We start from the raw sequence: 21,254 nt of genomic DNA, 5'->3' as shown, positions 1-21,254 counted from the left end.
ATCACAACACTTTTAGCATTTTCTTCGTTACCACATGCGTTTGTTTTAGTGTTTAAGTCGGCCATTAGACAGTGACTGCAGTGCCCCCTATAGTTCGTTGGAGTTGCGAATAGACAATCAAAGAAGTAAGATAAATAAATACCTTTGTGCTGAATAGTAAAGTCAGAACAAACAACGTAAGTAGAAGCACAAATTTGTAAATTACAGCAGACACGTGTTTCGGCGTTACAGGGAACGCCTTTTTCAATGCAAAAAATAATGAGCTTATGGATGAAAAGACATCCATAAGCAATCAAAGAAGTGTTTGTAAGCCTCATAAATGCATGTGCTATCAGAATCAGAGACCAAGGAGAATCGACTTTTCGTCTGCTAAAGTACTTAGAGTCCGGACTCTAAAAGTACTCACAAATGTGGTGGTTATACCGGCAATGACGTTCAGGTGAATAGGGTCCTTCCTTTTTATAAAACGATAGATGGAGTTTATTCCAAGGAAAATGGCAACAGAAAAATAGTTGTCTGCTTCACAGCATGTGTTTACTTTAATGATGGGTAATCTACATAGTAGTAGTATTATGAAATCTTCGTGAACTTGGAAGGAATGAGGAAAAAAGCATACGCTATATGATCCAGGATATACAAGAGACATGTCATCAATCAAGTACTTTTGACTTTAAAAGTCTTTCATTCAATCAACGTGATATCGTCAAAAGTGGTGTCAAGATTCTCTTTACGTTTACAATTCATGTTTCATGAATTTGTATTATTAATTTTTTTAAGTTCAAAAGAAATTCTTTGGTCTGTGCCACTTCCTTTCGAAACTTCTATCTGGTTTGTATAGTTTGAGTATTTTTGATTTCAATTTATTACTGTTAAGAATAATTGAAAACGATTGTTGTAACATCATTGAAACTTCGAAACTTGTGTGATTTAAAACAAATTAAACTAAAAGTTTTGAAAAGGTCAGCAAATGCAGTTATTTATCGAAATCAGTAATTGAAATCATGTGTTTCCAATTGAAATTGAAGAAAATTAAATTCTGAGATTAATTATTGTTTGCTAAAATTTTAATCATAATTTTTTCTTTGCTTCCCTTTTAAATAGTAGGTACATCACTTGTGAAGATTACTTAAATTGAAAAATACAAGTGTCATTGATAAATGTTTCTTGTAACATATTATTCCCTTCTTCTGATGTATATGTCTTTTTCAGAGATATTTTATACTTTTAGAGTGATTTTTGTTTATTGATAAATTTTAATTTAATTATTGTTGGTTTATTTTCACTTAACACATTTTGTAACTTGTTTATAATTTGTAACCGTTAAAAAAATGGATTTGTTTTCTCCTAATTGTATTTTTTAACTTCTATATACTCATTAAAAGGTAAAATAGAATGAAATGCACTTGGGAAAACAAATTAATAGATGAATGAGCATAAATTAATACCCAGCATTCTGATCCTATTTATATGGTATATTTTCAAAATCACCATCAAAATTATCAGTTTTATCATTAAAAAAATTTATTATTGTATAAAAGTACAAATATTTTTATTTGATACATCTGAAATCCTTGTTTTTTTTAGTTAAAGATTTTTGTAATTGATTTGATCACCATCTTCCAGTTTATTCCTTTACTCTATTTTTAGAAAAGTTGTCAATAACCACATTTGTACATTAAGCAATCAGTATGTTACTGACCAATGTTATTTTATCATTTGGTCTTCGAGATTAGATCATTTTAATTCAGTATGATTCCTCATGTATTTTTGTTTTCAGACTTTCCGTCTGAAAATTAGGAGAATTTTTTTTTCTCCTTTAAAATCCTATTTTGAAATACTTTCATGCATATTTTTCAGTACAAAACATGCGAAAGTAAAATAAAAAAGTTCTGGATTTTCCAGTTTTGGATTCCAAAGCAAAAGTCACACAATGAAAACGGCTAAAAATATGCAGAATTATTATTAGGTTTTTCATAAATTTACTGTTAAATTTTATTTTGAAGGTCTTCCTGCCAATATTTTTTTTTCCGTATTACGCTCTGGGGCACTCTGAATTTTAAAGAGAGAAAAATTCTCAATTGGCTGAAAGGAAAGCCAAATTTTGCTGAATGATAAAATATTGTCTACAAACAAACAAGCATCTAATAAAAAGGGACATTTAGGCATTTAAAAATTGAATTATTGCAATACTGTCTCTATCGCTGGGTTGTAAGAGTTTCGGCCAGTGGTGGTTTGAACCATGGATAAAACCGGTTTAAACCGGCCGGGATAAAATCAGTTTTATCCAGTTTTGGCCACTTAGATAATTATCAAATTTTAAATGAAAACGAAATAATAATTTATTAAAAAGAAATGCAAAACAAACCATAATCAATCATCTTTCATTATTTATCTAAATAGTATGTTTTACAGATTATAGAAATTACAGCATGTTTAGAAGATAAGGTTTATATGAAAAATATGCAGCAACATTAAAAAAATAATAGAGTGAAACATTGTAAGTTGAATAGATAGATTTTAATTCTCACACACAAATGTACAAAGTATTTGAAAGTATTTCAAGTAATTTTGAAGAATAAATGAGAGAAAAAAAAATATTTTAGAAACATATATACGCATTTTTTAAAAACAAAACTAAAGGTACAGGGGGAGAAACACTTTTGAAAATTTAAAAGCAACACTACTGAAAAGTTGCTATATTTATGTTACAGGCGTTTTGTATTCCTTATGTCTGTTGTTTTAGTTGTGAGTAATTTAAGTTATTAATTTTGAAGAAAGTTGAAATTTGTTCACTACTATTGTTGTAACTATGTAAATTACTTCACTAATATTATATTTAATTTACTAAAATTGCTGTGCTTAATTTAAAAACTTCCAACTAACAGATTTATTAGTTGCAAAACACACATAGCTCACATACATACAAATTAGAAGTGTATTTTCATGTAATTTTGTTTTGGTCAGTTCTATGATGGTTAAATCCAGTTTTGGCCGGTTTTAACCAGTTTTAGCCAGTGGCTTGGATAAAATCAGTTTTGTCCGGCCAAAATTACAACCCTGCGTCTATCGTCCAAATTGTCAGACAAAATTTGCCAAAGAAAGAAATATTTTGGTTTTTCGCAGTGTACCCGACATGCTACTGGTAGAAATTTCGAAATAATAGTAGTGTTTAAAAAAAAATTATACTGTTATTCTGCAAAAAATAAATAAATAAATAAATTATCTACCATATAATTAATTTCTTTATTAGATAAATCATTTCTTCATATGAAGCATTAGGTCAGCTGGGATCAAAAATGAGTGAATCTTCTTGGAAACAATATTATGAAGATAATCCACCACCATCAGATTTGCCCAAGATCAAGGCTCAGTTGATTGAGTTTTGTAGTCACCATGCTTCAAACAATACCCGTGTGGTGTTGGTCACGGTATAACATTTTTAATTTCATTTTCTATCTATATTTCCTCTATTCAGCAACCTGATATATGTTATTTTAATTCTTTGTGATAATAACTGAGTTAATCATGCATATTATTTTTAGTTTGTCGATTAATGAAACATTTTACTTATTGGATAGTGTTAAACATTACAAACAGAAATGTATGTACAATTAAACTTTAGGTCGCTTTCCTAAGACATGTTTCAGCTTGAATCTAAGCTAATGCAAGTGACATTTTCACTACCTTGCAGGAGAGCGTAAAAAATTTTATCTGGTGTAAACACAAAGGTTGGGACTCAAACTCTTATGATACTGATAAAGCGGTGATCCTCAACAAGTAGTCGGGCGGACCGGCAACGGTCTGCAGAAAGATTTAACCGGTCCTCAGAGAATTTCGCTCATCCTTGTAAATGCAATTTCCTTGTTCAAAAAGAATATGCATGTGTGTTAGAGTGCGATGAGAATGGTGGACATTCGATCCTGGACCCCTTCTCTTGAAAAATTTCCCCTGTGCGCCACTGATAATATCCCAACAAGATCTTTATCTATGGTTTTTTATTTATGTTTATTGCAATAGTTAGTTAAGATCTTATTCTTAGCATTTTAACCTTTATTGTAACAATTCTTTAACATGAAGTAAAGTTTTGATACTATATACAGTGGCTCCCAAAAGTGTTCGTACATCTTGAAATTTTATAGTAAAACCGAAATAACGCAAAACTGAATTTGAATATGAAGTCCAATTGTTTTCCACACCATTCCTATACCATTCTGAATAAAACCCAGTAGTTATTTTCAAAATATTGCCAGATTCTATTTTTGAAATTTGTCAAAAAACGAAGAGACAGAGAAAAAATATGCCACAAAAGTCATCGTACACTGAAATATTTTCGAATATATTCATGATTAAAATTATCATATGTGGTTTTTTTATTACTTTTGCATTGTAATGACACTTTAAAGTCATTTACCTTTCAGTTTTTGTTTATTTATTCCCTAATATTCTGCTTATTATTTCTTAAATGTCAGGTATGCGTAAAAAACAACAAACACGACTCGAAATTTGATTCTTTCCCCTCACAGTAGACATAAATTGGTTTAAAATGTCTCTAAATTAGTTAATTTATACCATTCTATAGTGAAGTGCTTGATAAAATGATTTAAAGACAAGAATCGGATCGAAAATAAGGTAAGAAAAGGTCAACTGGCAAAGTTAACAAAGCGTGATCGGAGGTTTACAGTTAAAATAATTATGAAAAATACACATTTGAGTGCTGAAAAAGCTTCTGCAGAATTGAATGAAATATTTTGTGTTTAATTTTCACCTAAAATTGTTCGCCAAGTTCTCTGATTAGCTGGATTAAAGGAGACCTCTTCACGCAGAAATTTTCTTGTTCGTGCGAAAACCGGTAAGCTTATGCTTTCCGTTGTAAAATCAATGGTAAATAAGCTCAAAACGTTTTGGAACAACGTCTTACTTATAGATGAAAATAAATTCAATATTTTGGGTTAAATTGTTGTATATCTGTCAATAAAAGAAAAAATGAGGAATTTAATCTTAAGAACTTAGTTGGATCAGTTAATCAGGACTGTGAAGGTGTTCTTGTGTGAGGGTGCATAACTGCATCAGGACTTGGAAATTTGGAATTTTTAGAAGAAATAACGAATCATGCTGTTCATTTAAATATTAAAAAAAAAAAACAATTTAAACTCTTTGCCCGAAATTTGGTAATTGGAAACAACTTTGTTTTTTTAATCAAGATAACGATAAGAAGTACACGTTTGCGTTTGGTGCCTCAAAAATTGTCCTTAAACTTAGAAATATCTTCTCAATCGCCAGATTTAAACTTCAGGGAACATATTTGGAAATATCTGGCGGCTAGATTACGAAAATACACCATTGAAACGAAAAGCGAACTAGAAACAGTAAGACTCGAAGAGCAGCTGAACACTTACTCAGAAATTGCATAAAAAAAGAAAGAAAAAACAATGATATCTATTCCCAGACATTTAAAAGCTGTTGTTGATACTGCATGATATTCTACTAAATAATAATTTTGAAAAAAGTTAGATTATTTACTATTTTTTTGACATTTTTTCGAAGTGTACGAAGACTTTTGTGAAATAAAATTTCCGGTACTTTTTGGTTTTTGATTTTAAAAAAATTAAGTTTTAATGTTTCATTAAAAAATTTCGTGTAGCTTTGTTAAAAATAGATCACTTATCTTATAATAATTAAATACCTATTCCGAAATATCAATTCTAACCAATGCATGGGGCCTATTTCATTGAAAGTCAAAGGTGTACGAACACTTTTGGGAGCCACTGTATTCATTAATTCATTTGTTGTTATTATTATTTGGTAAGAAAGAAAAAAAAAAACCCTCACCCATTTGCAAATTTTTTTGACAAGTGTTTAGCAGTCCCTGGGTCAAAAGTTTTCTTCTTTTTCACATTTAAATTCATACCAAAACAAATTCTGATTAACACATCAAAACTCACAGCCTTTTAACTGCCCGCAAATCTGCAAATGCTAAGTTTGTTTTTTGTTTTGTTTTTTGCAAAAAAAAGGATGGAAGGTGAAAGATAGAAAAATAAAAGAAAAAAGAAAAGAAACATCATCAGTCCACAATTTTTTTTCAAAAGCTTTGCTGGTCAGTAAGTCCGAAAAGGCAGGATTTTTAGTTATTTTTTTTTAAATAATTACTTTTTATGGCTCAATGAGAGGTAAGATTCTTACATACAATGCAGTAATAACCTGAAAATCTCCGTTTTCGGACTTACGTTAGTCTGGCCACGTGGTACAGTATTTTTTTATGTAAGTTGTACACTTTGTACACTTCTTTTCTCTGCCTTTTATTATATAAAGCAGGAGTTCTCAACCTGGAGGGCACTGCCTCTAGGGAGAATTGAACGAATTTCAAGGGAAGGCACAAGTGTATAAAAATTATGAAATACAAACTAAATAAACAAAACTTTGACAATTTTTTAAAATGTGCTGTGCACAAACTTTAACATTAAAGTTAAATTTAGTTATAAGTATTTTTTCCCAAATGGGAGGGGTTGAAACTCTAAAAACCCACTTTGAAGGCATGGAGTGGATCCTTTCTTGATTTGGGTATATATACAAGTTAAAGAATAGTTAAATATTTCTTATTTTACTGATTCTGGGATAATATTTTTTCAAATTGGTAATTTTATCTAGTTCAGAACTTGATCTTTTATGTTCCTTGTTTTGCTGGCCTTTCCTAACTTATGTTCTTTGTTTCAGTCTGGTGGAACAACAGTGCCTCTTGAACACAACACTGTTAGATTTGTTGATAATTTTAGTGCTGGTACCAGAGGTTCATCATCTGCAGAGTATCCTTAGATAGTCATTTTTTTTTATTAATGTATTAAATTTTCAAGCATTGAATCTTTTTAGTAGTAAGGTCTTTTTAATTGCATCTTCTTTTATTCTTAAACAATGTTACATTTATACTAGTGTGATAATACTTGCAGCAGAATTCGTAAAAATGTTTTTTAAGAAATTTGATAGGTTTACAGTGTGTCTTGCACTGTAATACTGAATGATTAAAGAAAATAATAGCTCAAAGTTTTTCTATTTTACATTTGATTTTTTTTTTTTTTTTTGCATTAAAATAGATTAAATTCCTTAAAGTTCAAAAATCTTACTATCACTTTCATAGGTTTTTATTTTATACTAACATATGCTTTAAATGCAGAAAATTTGAAATGAAAGGATTGTTCTTATGCATATTGTTACAGGGTGGCGACAGATCAGGGAGATCAGGGAAAAATCAGGGAACTTTATTAATCAGGGAAAAGTCAGGGAAATATCAGGGAATTTTTAAAAAATAACAAAAAATCAGGGAAAATTGATTTTATGAAGAAAAATTTTTTTGCTTTACAAAATTAAGTACTCTAATTTCCTACGCATTTTCCGCCAATTATCTGTTTAAAAAAAAGTAAAATAAATGAGGTGCGGTTATACACTGCCGCATATTTGTGCATCTCTGTTACTAAACGTCAAAGTATTGAATCTTACTTATTAACCACAGGATGAACTTCCTAAGATTGCTTCTGTGTCTGTTAGGTTGTTTATTTTACCTAGCTTGAAATTTCCTTATACGCTTTCAATGCTACGTAATATAAACAACCATACAGGCAAAGAAGAAGCCTTCATTCCTTTGCTTTTATTCCATTGTCTCGAAGTAATGAGTGTACTGTAATCACGATTTCAAGAAGAAATCTTTGGTTTTTGAATTAAGGCCTTAAAACCTTAAAAGTTATTACTTCTTCGCATTTTTAATTTAATTGCTAGAATTGAACTTTCAATAAAAAAAAAACTTTGTTTTTTGCTGTTATACTATTTGTTGTCACCACAGATTATAAAGGTTTTCTTTTCTTCAGACTTAAGGGATTCTTTAATTTTATAACCAAGTTGTATTCTTCTTTTATATATTTTGAAATTAATTAATTGATTTTTTTTTCTTGCATTTCAAAGTTGTTTGTTACAAAAGCAATCTAAGATTTTTTTTTTGTTACATACTGAAATCATTTGAAATAGAGTTAACTTGTGAACTTAAGTAAATATTTTTATTTTTTTATTCTTAAAATGTTGTACATTCATTAAAACCTATGTTCTGGATTAGAGAAAAGCTTCCTATGAATGGATGTCAAATGGTTTCATCTGTTTTGCATAAATATGTCAATTAGTTACATAAGAACAACTACATTACTTCAATTCTTTCACTATTACTTGTTATTCTTGCAACAATTGTTATACTGTTTGAAAACTTAGTTCAAAATAATCTCAATTACTTTTTAGTTCTATCATAAATACACATGTTTTTAAGAGTAATTTTAATAGTTTCTTAAAATTCTTATGCTAAGTGGTTTCTGCAAGTAAAGTATTTTTTTTTTTTATAATTTTCTATAATCTTTCCATGTAGAAAAATTTAATATACTGTTTTGTAGGGGTTTTTTTTCCAAAAAAATTGACTTGATATGTTTTTTTAAACCATTTTATTAAAAAAGTAGCATCTTTTAAAAATATCTTTAGTTCAACAACTTTGCACAACTTAAAACGTTTAAAATACTGCATTTTATACAAACATACAATGGATTTCAAGTAGAGCAAAGAAAGAAAACATTATCATTGGTAACGTAAATCACGGAAATTTGGTGAACCTAATCAGGGAAATCGGGGGAAAAGTCAGGGAACTTTTTTTCACAGTTCCTGTCGCCACCCTGTGTTAGCTCATGATTGTCAGTCAGGGCCAACAAGAGGCCATGTAAGCCTAGTGGGAAACTAGGGGCCCGTTCCTTGTGGGGACCCAGTTCAGAATCAGAGTAGTATAAATTTGACAAGTTAATTGAACATTAATTACTTAAATTATGGTGTGTTCATACTGTTTTGAACATACTCTGGCTGAACTGATTATACTTATAGGTACATGCATGTACTTATATATACATGTGGATTTGATCACCTAGAATTTTATACTGTGTACGTGGGGGGGGGGATTCTGTAGGGCAGATAATTTCTAACCTCCTTCTGACTGCACTCCTATCACCCTATCAGACATGCATAATTGAGTTGATGTACTGCAATCCAGGGCTGTTCACCTAAGGGGGAGGGGGGGAGCATGGCGCAGACTACATCATTGAAATTTTTAGGGGGGGGGTTGAGGGGATTTTTTCAGTTTGGGGAGCTCTTGCTTTTTGGGAGGGGTCTTTGCAAAATTTAGAGGGGGCGCACCCCTGCTGCAGCCCGTATAACTTCAAAAGCTCTTGCATTATTTCTCATTGCAATTTTTTTCATGTTACTTTGATAAGATATTCAGACATAAAGAACATTAAGATACTGAAATTACAGCAAAGAAAATTAAAATAAAAATAATTTTGTCTTCAGCTTTTCTAATCTCAATTTAATCTTGAATTGAGGAAAAACTCCTACCTCAATAGATCTTCAGGCATTTTTATTAGTCAATAAGAAACAGCTGTTCCTTTCTGTCTTTTGTTTTTGTATCATTTTGCTCCATAGGGTTGAACCAAATATACATTGTCAACTAAATAGTTATATAATTTCTTAACAAATTTTCGATATTTCTTAAAAGCAGGTTGTGCTGTCATTTTCTTGCATCGTAGTAAGTCATTGGAACCATTTGTGAGGCATGTTCCAGTATCAGACCTGATGGAATCTCTTGTTACTGAACAAGCTGTGGACGGAAACTGGAGCATTACAGGTTTGCCAATAAACATTTAAATTTTTTAAAAATAAATCTAATTAATTTTAATATTGCTATGTTTACTTGCATATCCACCCCCAAGACCAACTTTGAATCATTCACTCAATAAATTGGTTCTAAGATTAGAAAAGTACAGAAATGATTTGAAGCATCCTCATATAAATAATAGCTGATGATCAAGTAACCCATGTGTTTCAACAATGAAACTCGTGCCACGGCATGATAAATTGCTAATATGTTTTGGTAATGTTTAACATGCAGGGAAAGGCTTTAGTGTTGCAAGGCTGAATTCCATCCTGTAACTTAATGTTTTACTGGTAAGATGTGTCCTTTCAGGGGAATGAAGAAACGAAAAAATGATCAACAATGAACACTACCTATTGGAGTTTAGGGTTCATCCACTGGAGTTAGGGTTACAATTTCAACTATTAAAATATCACCAAACAGGCAATGGCTTCGTTCAAATGTAGAAGCAATTTTAAAATTGCTTCTAGTGTTTAATAATATTCTATCATGAAAATAATTAAAAATAGGGACAGATGCGAATGCAATTTTCTTCTTTTTAGAAAGTGGTATTTTCATTTGACTTAAATAAGATAGCCCCTGAATCCATCCCACTTAAGATTCGAAATGCAAGACCAACTGGCAAACGTCCGAGAGGAAGTCTAAAAATTCAATAGCTGGATTGCTTGGAAAGAGACTTCAAAACTATTAAATCCCCAAATTGGAGAAGTCAAGCGAAAAACAGACCCAACTGGAAGAAACATATGGAAAAAGCCAGGACCCACAATGGGTTGTTGAGCCAATGATGATGATGATAAACAAGATGTGAAGGAAAATGTGTCAATGAAATGCCTTTTTTTTAAAGTACTGTCACCCACTAGCAAAATAATTAACTATAACTGCTGCTTTGACACATTTTATTTACCTTGGCAGCAGTTTTTGTAAGTGTTGTTTAGCATCTCCCACAGAGATTGCCGGAACTGAGGAGTATATAGGAATTAGTTGCATGTTACTTTTTGGAGCAAAGCAATTTGCCAAAATGCACTCTGTGCATGAGAGTTGCAGCTTGCTTTCCTCCATGAAGTTTCCTAATTATGTACCAAAGTGAGACATCTGTATCTGTAGAATAATGCTGCAATTGGATTTTACAAAATTGAACTTTAATCACAAAGAATATAATTTCAAAAAGATTTTTAAAAAACTGGCTTTTCCAAGGTAATATGAGGCTTTATAACCTCTCATTGGCGAACTCCTAAGTGAATTTCAGAAAATGGTAGCAATTAGTTTGGATGAGTTATCATTTTTGGCTGTCTAACAAACATGGGATAGTTATTCATACATGCCAACCCTTCCGGATTTCCCGGAAGTTTTACGGATTTTTATGTCCTTTTCTGTTTTTCCGGTTATGAGCAAAATCTTCCGGATTTTTCACGTTTTGTAGAAAAAATAATTATCTCGCCAATTTTGGCGCTAACGAGACTTTTGTGGAACGCGGCACCGCGTTATAGGCCAAGTAGCCAAGGAAAGGTTGCCGTAAGAGAATGGCACGAGAAGAAGCGAGGCAAGATTATGACGTCACTGAGTGATACAGCGCATGACTTCATCGGGATCCAATCAAAGCAAGCGTCGTGGCGGGCAACTAGGTGCACAATTTCGGCGCCAATTATCTTCTCATTCTCTCAATTCGAGCTGTTTTTGCTTCGTTCTTTTTTTAAGATGACTAACAAATGTTATTTCCAAACTTTTAAAGAAAGCAATAAAAGTAATATTTACTAAACGAAAGTAAGTTCAATTGATATAAAATTCAGAACTAATATATTGTTAAATGTAAAGAGGGTAGGTGTCCTGTTTGATTTTATTTTGCGTTAAAGTCTTGTGGAGAAAAATAAAAAAATCTTCCGGATTTTTTTTTCTCGGAGGTTGGCAGGTATGGTTATTGATGAAGGGGATGATAGTATTGGTGTGCCGCAATAAATATATAATTAAATGGAATTTGGCAGAACTATTGTAAGCTTTGTGTCTTTGAATCATCATTGGAAATTTTAAATAGACAGTACAGTGAAATCTTATTACAAAAACTTCAAGGGACTGCAAATCTTGTTCAGTGCAATGGAATTCAAGTAATGTAATTAATGGCGATTGAATGGGGACTGAAAATGTATTTGTTCGAAACAAATATTTTGTTGCATTGGTACTCGTTATGACATGATTTCGCTGTAATATATTAAGTTCTTGTTTCTCGTTTACTTTATTGTTTATAGAATTGCTGCAGTAATTTATTATTGCGCCATAAAAATCAAACCAACCAACCAATTATGACATTAACAAAAATCTTTTGTTTTTATAGTTCATGGTGATCTGTGTAATAAATTAGCAGAAATATCAAATGAATACAAAAGGCTTTGCGCGAAGAAAATGCTGATCAAGATTCCATTTACTACCCTATCATCATATTTTCATATATTATATGAGGCTTCCCATGCACTGAAACCTATGGGCAGAAATGCAATATTGTATTTAGCAGCTGCAGTATCTGATTTTTACATTCCACGTCAAGAAATGGTAAGTTTGAAATGTCTTTTGTCTCATATATTACATGACACAAATGTGCATCAAAATTTATAGTAAGTAGCTGCAAGGCCTGCATATAATTTTCAGCTCAAACTTGATGTGCTTCGGAAATTAGAATAAAATCCACTCAAGTTAGTGCAGAATATTTTATTTATTCAGATAACTAATATGAAATTTGAAAAAAGCAAAGACAAGAGCAACTAAATGTTGCTCTTGTCAGGTAGTGTATGAAATGAAAAAGGAAATTTATAGAGGATGAAATATCATTCAACTCAATCCATATGCAGCAGAGGCAAAATATTTTTGCTTACTGTACCCCAATTTCTCATCTCCTGTCACTTCAGCCAGACCAACTTGTTTGTGGTAAGAAAATTTAGTACCTTTTGTAATAGGAACAGAAGCAACAAATGATACTCGGTCGGTCGGCACATTTAGTCGGTAAATGTATCAAAGTTAATAGGGAAATAATCCAAAACTTTATCATATAATTTTCCCTTCAGTCAGATGTATGCAAAATAAAAAAATTAAAAAGTCAATCAGAAACATTGGTCTTCCTACTTCCTATTACTGATTATACCTTAAAACACTGTAGGCACCTTACACTTAATTTGACTTGATTTAATTTTATTTACAATGATTAAAAAATGAGGTAGTGAGAAAAATAGGGATGTAGTATGAGCCCCCCCCCCCAAAAAAAAAGGTGATAACAGTACAAGTAGTAGGAAAACTTCTTTGTTTTTGAGCAAGAGATGGTTCTAGTAGGCCTGGTAGGTTTTGCTATACAGCAAGATTTGGAAAAAAAAATTGAATGAAAGCCCACTTAGGACAGAAACTTTAAATGCAGTTTACTCAAAACTTTATGAAGTCCACTTACTCCCTTTGCTTCTCACTGCCTCAAATGAAAAATTGTCTAGTTCTTTTAAATTTTTTATATCACATGGATTTGAACACGAGAGGACATCCTTTTCTCATAAACTTAACAAACATTAAAATTCTTTTCAAACCAGTCACATTCTCACCACTCAAAAAAAAGGCCTTCATTTACAATTTTTTCAAAATAAAATAATAAATGTTGTATTTAATTTTGAGTTTAATCCTTTGTGTTAAATATTCTTTAGTACTGTTATTTATTGTATGTCTTGAAATTTATAGTCTTCAGTTATCACATTTTACTTTGCATACATATTTTTTCTGAAAAGCTTTTTTATGATCAGTTACTTGTAGAAAATTGTGTTCATAATTTTTTTTCTGTAGTTCTTACTTTTAAAATGTTTACTTACTAGTTCCTACTTGTAAAAAGTTAAATACTTTAAAGCAAATTTTACAATGCACAACAAAAAAAATGAAATTGTAGACATGTGTTTAAGGTTACACAAGCTTTTGTCAGATGTCTTTTTATCAATAAGCTAATTTCTCTGCAATGAAATAACAGAATTTTAAAAAAAAAATACTAAGCACTTTTCATAATGCACTCAAAAGGACAAAATAACTTTTCTGGGTCAGAAAGGACAATTTAAGAATTCCTGTAGTTTTCGAAAATGACACCACAAGCGAAGAAAAGTGTGGATCAAGTCATGAAGAGAACTTCTTCTCATTATCTAGCTTTTAATCACAACTTTGAGTGTTGAAACATGCATATTTTTCTTATTGGGAAAGTTTGGTTTGAAATGACTAGAACCGCACTTTTCTTTTTTTGTGATGTCATTTTCTTGGAATTTTCGAAAACTACAGGAATTCTTAAATTGTCTTTTCTGACCCAGAAAAGTTATTTTGTCTTTTTGAGTGCATTATAAAAAATGCTAAGTATTTTTTTTTTAAATTCTGTTATTTTATTCTTTTTAGTGTAAATGTATTTCAGAAATAGAATAATTTTACCATCACGAAACGTCACCTTATTTTTTCATATAAATGCTCGGTACTAAAAGGAAAAAAAACCTACATACGTGTCTAAAACTAAGCAGTTGGCACTAAAAATGAATCCTTGTTCCTCTCTAGGATTTATGCTCGCTAATTTTATGCTTGCTTCAGAGACACCTTGATTCAAAATTTTCATTATGATTGCTTTTAACATTACTGTTGCAAGGCAACAAATTTTATAACAATGGGTTTTATATTTAAACATTTAAACAGGGAAATTACATGAAATTTGCTGTTTTCTATCCCAACTGAAATAATAATTTTATTTTAGAATTTTAATTTTTCAGCGTTAAGTTGTACCTTAAGATTAAGCAAATCATTTAGTGAAATCCCAGTCTCTAATTGGTCTCGTTGCTGAGATATAAGCAAAAGCAGGCCTAAGATTACTCCGTGACAACCAGGCCAAGTATAATAAAAGTGCTTAAAAAAGGGGGTTAGTTTTAACTCCAAAACACATGTCTGCAATTTTGTTGCTATCTGTGCATTTTAAACCTTTTGTTAATGCTTTTAAAATATAGTACATGTAAAATGTAATAAAATTAGACTATTTGCTTTTTATGTACTTCAATCAAATACTAATCAGCATTAAACATTAAAATTAACTCAACATAAGTGAAAAATGAAATAACATTGATGAATCATAAATGCTCTACATTTAGTCCTGTTGGTGGTATAAGAGTGCAGGCAGTAGTAGAGAGTACATAATTGAGTTTTTACAAATTCAAATATATTTTTAATAACTTCCATTTTTTAAATCTTTATGTAAAATTTTTTAAACCTCGAAACTCTTTTTGTGTGTGTGTATGTTGCTAGAAAGCCAATGTGTTAAATATTTTTACTGAAAAAGAGTTATGTCAATCTTGTTGCATGTTAATACGATTTATCTATATATTTTTCTTTTCATAACCAGTTTGAATTACTTAAGATTTTTTTTTTCTTTAGGCAACACACAAGATTTCATCGGATGAAGAGCTTAGCTTGAATTTAAGAATGGTTCCTAAATTGCTTCAACCCCTTGTCCGCTACTGGGTTCCTGATGCATTTGTAGTTTCATTCAAAGTAAGTCATGTAAAATTTTCTTGAAAGATCGTGCAGTGGAACTACAGATGTCAAAACTAATTGGGGCCGAGCACAGGCACTGGTAGAATCATATGCAGGGGTGCATCTGCATTTAAATGACTAGAAAAATTGTTACTAGTATTTTAATTATTTTTTTTATTTGTATATTTGCTATAAATTAATTAATTAATTTAATTTTAATATCTTTATTTATTTTAAAGCAAATTCTGAGATGTATTTTCATCTCTGTTAGATTTTTTAAATTTATTGTTAAAAATTGTCCCCAGCATCTTGCGTCATTACTATCCTACAGTTTTTACACGCTTTTCAAAGGCTTCTCATTTATAGTAGCAGCCACCATAACTTATAAAATAAGACTTTTGCCTGTGCAAGTTTTTAAGCTTACTGATTAAGTGTTTTTAATATCAAAGTCAATAGGGAAAATATAATTCTGTCGATAACATCCTTACTCATAATGAGTTGGGTTTAACATTATAAAGCAATTTTGTTCTTTTCATGCTAATATTAAATGAGCCTTTGTTAAAAATATGTCAAGTTTTACAAATACAAATACAAAAGTGACGACCAGCAACAAGCTCTGGGCCCAGCTAGACTGGTCCTAGTCAATTTACAATCCCCAGTGAATATCAATGGCCCTCTTAAAACTGTCTACTCCCTTGCTCATTACCACCTCTTCCGGTAAGCTGTTCCAAGGTTCCACTACCCTGCTAAAATAATAATTTTTCCTTACATCCATGTTAGCCTGAGATTTAAATAATAACTTGAAACAATGACCCCTTGTCCTGTTTTCAGTGCTGAACTTCATCCCCGCAACATCTTTCATTTTAATAAATTTAAACAACTGAATCATTTCCCCTCGGTCTCTGCTTTGCTCAAGACTGTACATTTTTGGCCTTCTAAGCCTGGAATCATAATCCAAGTGGGAAAGTCCACTTATTAGCCTTGTAGCCCCCCAATAGAACCCTTTCCAATACATTAATGTCTTTCTTAAGATAAGGAGACCAAAACTGAACAGCATACTCCAAATGGGGTCTTACCAAACTTCTATATAAGGGCAGAAGAACTTCTTTAGATTTATTTTTTAATGACAGTGGCAATATTTTATTTCTTGTCTGGTGAAATACGTTAAAATATCATTACCATCCAGTTCAAAAATTATAAACATGTAAGTGATAAAGATAGACTAAGGATAAAAACATACTAAGTGCATTATTTCTAATATTTTAGATGCTTGATTTTGTAAAACTTAATTTTTTTCCTTTGGATGTTTTATTTCATAAGTTCAACTGAAACTCATTAGACAATTAGTTGAAAAGCATTTTAAAAATGTTCAATACCTTAGTACTTTCTTAGTATATTTATTTTGATTTTAGATAACAAATTTAATGAAGTATTCACTAATCAATTGATTCATGAATCAAAATCTAGGGAAATTGATGAAAGAAAAATACTATTGCATTCAGAAAATTTCTGACTTTCAATATTTCTGAGATTACTGAGGATATTTTGTGAAACTTTTACAGTTTACAGACATACATATCTTGTCTTTCTAAAGAAACTTTGGAGTGCAAAAAAACACTTTTCTGGAGAATTGCCCATATAGCTTTTTTCAAGACTTTTAAAAATTACATTCCCAATGTTCTTTCATAAAAAAATATGTATGACATTCTTGTGTTCAGTTGGGTTGAAGAATTTGGAATATCTAGAGCTTGTTATTATTCTGTTATGAGGTTGAGTGGGTATTGGAGGGGGGGGGGGGTATGGATATCAAAATTCTTAGTTTGTTTACCTCATATTTCACTGTTTAAGTTTCCATAAAAATGCATCTAATTTTTTTTTAACCTCCGATGCAAAAAGGAAGGTTAAACATGTAAAAACATAAGTTAAACATATGTATCTGTAAAGTAAGAAATAACAACGTCAAAAAAGTACATATTGCAGATTATGCAGACACGTGTTTTGGCATTACAGGGAACGCCTTTTTCAATGCAAAAAGTAATGAGCTTATGGATGGAAAGACATCAGACAAAAGCCAAGAGCTAGATAAGCATACAGCTTAAAAAATAAAAATAGCGGATTAGATTGAAAAAGGCGTTCCCTGTGGCGCCAAAACACGTGTCTGCAGTAATCTGCAGCTTGCTTTTTTGACGTTGTTATTTCTTGCTTTACTGTTCAGCACAAAGGTATTTATTTATCTTTTGTGTATCTGTGTTTGTGGCATAAAAGCTCTTAAATGGATAAACCCGTTTTGATTTTTCTTAATCTTAATTTGAAAACCGACTTTTAATTCAGTGTTCTTAGTTGTTTTTGCCAAACTTATGACTCACGAGCATGAAGCTAATCCATGTAGATTGTTCTAATATTCAATACTATCAATCTAAGTCTAGGTTCTGTAACCTTCCAAAGCACCAATTATTTCCATTCAGTATTAAGAATTATTGTTGAAAAAATTGTTGTCAAATAGTAAGAATTTGGTTTCTAAAAAAAGGATGGAAGCTTCACATTAATAAAGCATGTAGTAATTAATAATAATAATTCTTGGTTTATAATTTTTTTTCATTTCTTATGATTTCCCATGTTAGTTAGGCAAAATGTAAATACAGTGGCTGCCGCTTATATACAGGGTGGTTATAAAATAACGTGAGCTGTTTAGAATTCTCTAGCAAGTTCAGTATTGGATGAAACATTGCCAAATTTCAAGGGCGTACAAAGTAGACCATGGGATTTCGATTTCTGAAATTAAAAATTAGTACAAAAAATCGTCACCAGGGGAAATTTTGGCGTTGAAAAGGCGTATTATTGTGAATATAGAAGGATTGAATGCTAACTGCCAAAATATATGTATCAATTTTATTCCCAAAATATGATTTTTACTAACAAATTAGGTTCAATATGACCAACATCGAGGTAATTTCCATGCACTGCATACAATGCACAATATTTTCCACACATCCGGGGGGGGGGGGGGAGGGGGGATTATTTTCCTCTACCTACAATGTTATTTGAGTTTTCAAAGTTGAGACATCAGGAACACGTTATATAAACACAACACCATTCAGAAATCCCCATGGCGGAACGTCACAAGGGGAAAGATAGGGCGACCACAGTGGCCATACCGTAGGAAATGCATGACTAATAAATCTATCAAAGAAATGTCGCCATACACTCAGTACCTAAAGCTCAACGTGAGGTGGTGCACCATCTTATATGAATATTATCCAAGAAGATATCCTTGCTTTCACGCCAAAATTTCTTCGTGACCCCTTTTGGCATTATTCTTCTCCTGTTACAAATTGAAATTTCTTGTTGGTTTTATTGAATCTTATTTGAAAGCAGCAAACATTTGTAGTTAAAAACTTGATGTGTGCTAAATTTTTTAGCATTTAATTCTTCAGTATTCCTAAGTAATACACTTTTGCAGCGCCAAAATCCCCCCTGGTAGTGAATTTTGGTACTTTTTTATTGCAGAAATCAAAATCCCATGGTCTGCTATGTAATGCCTATGAAATTTGGCAATGTTTTGCCCAATACCTCACTTGCTAGAGGGATCTGAACACCTCACGTTATTTTACAACCAACCCTGTAAATCACGTTTGTTTTAAAGTTTTGATTCCATAAAGTGGCTGATTCAATAAAGCTGGATTTGTTCTGTTTTTTACGATTTAATTCATTAAAGCAGTTGATTCAATTAACCAGTGTCTACTGTAAATTTGAATTTCATACTTATTTTGGCAAGCAAGATTCATCTTAATATTAGGTGTGACGTTCAGGTAGAAGAGGCTAGGCAATGCTGTTCTTAACAATGATTCATTTGAGTTTTTATTTAGTTATTTATCTTTAAAAAAAAAAATTATTATTGGTTTGTGTTAAAATAAGTTTAAAATTTTTTTTTTTAAATATATTTTTGATCTTTTTAACAGTTGGAAACAGATGAATCAATTCTAATAAGTAAAGCACGAAAAGCACTAGAAAGGTACCAACATAAAGTAAGTGCTTGATTTATAAGTTAAATAATATACATTGCATACATAAGAATTATTTGTATAAAGTATAAAAATAACTAATATTCATGGAAAATTCAATAACTTTATAAATTTACAGTGACACAAATAGCCTATCTGTTAATTAAGCAGCATACCTGTTAATTCTGTACAAGCATTATAAATATGAAGGTATTGAATCTAGTTTTGCCATTGTGCTTAGGTGATTGGTTTGGTTGACTGGTCAGCTATCAGAGCTAATTGCCAAGTGGACCAACTTAAATGACTTATTTTTTCTTCTAGCTTTCCTTAAAAAATATTTAAGTTTTTGTCCTTCAAATCCAAGTTGAAATTGTAGATGAACTAAAAAAGTTTAAAGTTTTTCAGTGCTGAGGGAGCCCATAAGTTTTTTTTTTTTTTTGGTATATGTAGGGGTTTGGGGCAAAAATTTTGAAATATGTCTTTAAAACAACTCCTCCCCTCCCATCCAAGTCCATTTTAATGAGTTTTGTTAGAACATCTGTATTTAACACATATGCTCTTGTATGTATCTTGCCAAGGGCGCCCATATAGGGGGCTTGAGCCTCCCCTTTGAAATTAGAACTTCCTTGCTTTTCATACTTTTTTCTTTGCAAAAATGTAAAAACGTTTATTCTCCAGCCATTAATGAATATGTTATTAAAAACGAAATATTTTAATGACTCTAATCTGTCCTGAAATCGGTTTCCATGGAGGAAATACCCTCCTAACCCATGGGGAAAATATCTGAGCCCCCTTACCATTTTGCGTATGGGCGCCCTTGTATCTTGCATAATTCAAAAATGGTTAGTCATAAATGGTAAAAATTTCAGTATGTAAAAAATTTATTTTCTCTTTTTGGTTGCAGTTGAAAAGCTCTTTGTCCTTTTTTTTTGTGGCAAATCAATGTTAATTTCTAAATTTTTCCTACCAAGATTTTTTTTTCCTCATAGCCATTACACAATTCATCTCAGAATTCGGGGAAATAATTTACAATATTTAATGAAGGTTGGGAATCCATCATACTTACTATTACCTTTTAATCATTTTCCATTACACAATTACAGAAGCTTTGTAATTGCAAAAAAAAAAAAATAAAAAATAAAATAAATAAATAAAAAATAATAAATAAATAAAATAAAATAAAAATAAATAAATGGTTTTATTATTTATAATACTATTATTACTAACACCAGACTCAATTTGTTTGATTATAAATATATATGTAATTTCTTAATCTTAGTAATAGGATAATATGGTGAACAATTCAGATTTCTAAAATTTGAATTTTTATTTCAGCTTGTCATTGGCAATGAACTTAATAGTCGTAAGTATAAGGTTACACTTGTGACGAAAACAGAAGAAAAGTCGATTATCTTAAATCAAGAAGAAATCTCAGAAGGAAAAGAAATAGAAGAAAAAATAGTTGAAGAATTATTCAAGTATTATGAAAAACTATAATATTTTTAAATTATTTATGTTATATAAATACTATATTTTAATTAGTTAAACTGTAGTTTGAATTTTTTTTGTATGGGATGAATATGTGTTTGAGTTTTTCAGGTTTCTACTCTGGCTGTCACACAAGTATATATTGACGAAGACATAACACCAACAAATTCTCTTTTTCCACTGACAGCACAAAAACTTGGTTCATATCACCGTTTATAATAAGAATTAATTGGGACAAATGTAGTTAGAATGTGTTTGCTGACCCATTTAAAATTTTTTTGGGCTCCATCTACAAAATATAGTTGCATAAATTTTGAAGCAGTGTTAGAAGTAGGTGGTTGTTAGTCGCATTTTAATACCAAAAATTTTCCTTTGGTGTCTAAATTTATAAACTTAGGTGCCAAATTTAATGCCTTAAGTTTGACACCTGAGCTCTTCTTTCTCGACTCGTGATGATTAAGACAAGCGATTGAATTGAAGAATAAATTTGTAAAAGTAATTTTGAAATACAATTAATTTTGTCTTTGAAAACCTTTTTC

The 21,254-nt window shown here is 31.0% G+C and overlaps 1 protein-coding gene across 3 annotated transcripts; it reads left to right on the top strand.

The window, feature by feature from the left end:
* Nucleotides 1–609: 609 nt before the first annotated feature.
* On the top strand, nt 610–21,167 carry LOC129225652 (phosphopantothenate--cysteine ligase-like). 3 transcript variants are annotated; one of them, XM_054860122.1, is made up of 8 exons: nt 610–828; nt 3,274–3,428; nt 6,712–6,800; nt 9,549–9,691; nt 12,045–12,259; nt 15,128–15,244; nt 19,186–19,251; nt 20,563–21,167. In XM_054860122.1, exons 2-8 carry the CDS (start codon nt 3,297–3,299, stop codon nt 20,722–20,724), a joined length of 924 nt encoding a protein of 307 aa, XP_054716097.1. In that variant the 5' UTR covers nt 610–828; nt 3,274–3,296; the 3' UTR covers nt 20,725–21,167. The 3 variants fall into 3 exon arrangements, with proteins under 3 accessions (XP_054716097.1, XP_054716096.1, XP_054716098.1); XM_054860121.1 differs by having other exon boundaries at nt 3,251–3,428; XM_054860123.1 differs by lacking the exon at nt 610–828 and having other exon boundaries at nt 3,259–3,428; nt 9,566–9,691.
* Nucleotides 21,168–21,254: the final 87 nt, after the last annotated feature.

This window comes from Uloborus diversus, chromosome 7 (genome assembly GCF_026930045.1).
Source record: "Uloborus diversus isolate 005 chromosome 7, Udiv.v.3.1, whole genome shotgun sequence".
NCBI lineage: Eukaryota > Metazoa > Arthropoda > Arachnida > Araneae > Uloboridae > Uloborus > Uloborus diversus.
Note: the sequence above shows the minus strand (reverse complement) of the source record. Positions and strands in the feature narration are given on the sequence as shown.